The sequence below is a fragment of the Carlito syrichta genome, unplaced genomic scaffold (assembly GCF_000164805.1).
Source record: "Carlito syrichta isolate Samal-C Ts95f unplaced genomic scaffold, Tarsius_syrichta-2.0.1 Scaffold301625, whole genome shotgun sequence".
NCBI lineage: Eukaryota > Metazoa > Chordata > Mammalia > Primates > Tarsiidae > Carlito > Carlito syrichta.
The window spans coordinates 87,813-89,862 of record NW_007245721.1 but is presented as its reverse complement, the minus strand read 5'-3'; the positions used below and the strand labels follow the sequence as shown (position 1 = coordinate 89,862).

Here is a 2,050-nt window from a genome sequence, read left to right as displayed (position 1 = left end):
AGGGATCTGGGCCCAAGACCAGTTTGGGGGGTTCTCTGGCATAGGCACTGGTGGGACAGAGAGCAAAGCAGAGCCAAGCCCAAGCTCCACCAGACCCTTCAACCTCTGACTGACTTCTGATCCCTGATCCCCATTTCAGGCTGTCTCTCCCCTTGTCACTTTGCTGGAGTCTGGGGACCTGCATTGTGGACATCTCTCTGTGCAAACCATCCATACCCCAGCTGAGAAAGTCTCCCCAATGGGGACGGGCCAATCTGGCATGATGGCATCCACCGGGCCAGCCAAGGTGCAGAGAGAAGCATCAGGTGGATGGCCCCTCACCCCTTTCCTCCTCCTCCGCCTCCTGCTTCCCGCCCAGGACTGGGTGGAGCCACTGCCTTATAAGTGGCTGGCCTGGTGGCAGAAGAGCAAACTACAGGCAGCGGGACCAGAGGGCAGCTCCCCTGCAGCGGCAGTGCCCTCACTTCCCAAGCATGGCCCTCTCGGCCTGGGCCTTCTGCTGTGTCCTGGGGGACCTCCTGCTCCATGGGGGCAGCTCCAGCCTGGGCCCCAGTCCTAACGTGCCTCGCCTGCGGCTCTCCTATCGAGGTAGCACTGTGAGCCCTGTTTGTGTGCATGTCGGTGGGTGCCCTGCGATGCTCCTCAGCCAGCTGGAGGGGATGGACCCTCTGGAAGTGGGAAGGCAGGTCTTGGAACACCTGACCAGGGTGGAAGTGGGAGAGACACAGTGGGGAGGGAGACTGAGGGGGCTGCTGAGAACGGGGTGGGGGGTGGGGTGGGAGAGACAGGGCAAGTCTGAAGGATCTGTCTGGGCCAGCTGGGGTTCTTTGTGTGGGGAGAGGGGGGGTGGAGAACAGAGCAGCATGCTGTCTTTCTGGTCCCTGAGCCCCAGGGAAGAGTCCCCTTGTAGCCTACTTCCCTAAGCTGGCTTTTTCATCCCCTCTCCATCCCCAAAGCACCTCAGAGCCAGGGAGAGTTTCAGCCTCTTTGCCTGGTCTGGTCTGGGGGCTTCCTCTGCTCTAACCTAGATGCATTGTGCTGTAGCTGGCTCAGGCCTTCTCTGGCAGGTCATGAGGAAAGTCCTGAGACACAGGCTCTTGGCAAGTTCTTCTTTTGGGGGAAACTAGAGGGGTGATCACCTTCCCCTGGGAACCCCAGTCTGAGAGGGGAGATGCAGGCTTGATGTGGAGACTGAGGTGGGAGAGACAAGGGGATGTGGTCTTGTCCTGGGAGCTGTGGTTTTGGAGAAAGATCAGGCTTCTAACCCTAACCCTAATAAAAGTCCCAAATAGAGAAAGTTCCCCAAGGTACTGTAATTCATGGAGGGCTTCCTAGGAGAGGCTGTTGTTGAGTTTTGGGGATAGAATGGGTGCTGGACTGAAGTGCTCCTGTCAGGAAGGCATAGGATACTCTGGGCCTTCCCAAGGGTGACCAGCACCACCTTCCCACTACATCCTACTGCCTGCCCTCTTGCGTGCCTGCCACCTCCACCGCCCAGCCAAACCCCTCAGGATCCTCAACTCCTGGAACCAAAGTCTCCAGACAGCCCCCTTCTCATCTCTGGAGTGTGGATGGGCAGCATCTAAGAGGAGAAAATCCTCTTCTGTCACAGTCCTGGACTGGAGGTGGGAGCCCCTCCTGGCCACACATCTGCCCTCTCCTGCACCTGGGCTGCTGCTAGAGGCTCCCTCAGCTGGGAACAACCTCTCCTGCTGTTCTACCACTCCAGTTGAATGGGCCTGTACATGCTCAGATTCACATGCCCCTCTTTCAGACTCTCCTAGTACTTTGCCCTAATTTCTGCCAGGGTGGTCCTCTTCCCTGGGGACTGGGTAGGGCACAGATGGGACAGTGGGAAGAGTTAGCTGGAAGACTGAAGGACTGAAGAATGGAGGAGTGGGGTGCAGGCCTGCAGGGTAGGCTGGGCTGGGTGGGAGGCTCAGAGCCTCCGGTCACACCCACCCCCTAGAGCCCTGTTCCCAAAGCCTTCCAGCAGCCCTGTGGATGAAAACATTTTCCAGATGTGGATGTGTGTATGGGGGGGGGGGGG

The 2,050-nt window shown here is 58.6% G+C and overlaps 1 protein-coding gene across 1 annotated transcript in view; it reads left to right on the top strand.

Moving 5' to 3' along the window:
• The first annotated feature begins 473 nt into the window (after nt 1-473).
• The window catches only part of SEMA3G (semaphorin 3G), a 9,578-nt gene continuing 8,001 nt past the window's right edge, over nt 474-2,050 (top strand). Inside the window, exon 1 of the mRNA XM_008054962.1 lies at nt 474-588. Coding sequence (XP_008053153.1) covers nt 474-588 — 115 coding nt within the window. The remainder of the gene's footprint in view (nt 589-2,050) is intronic.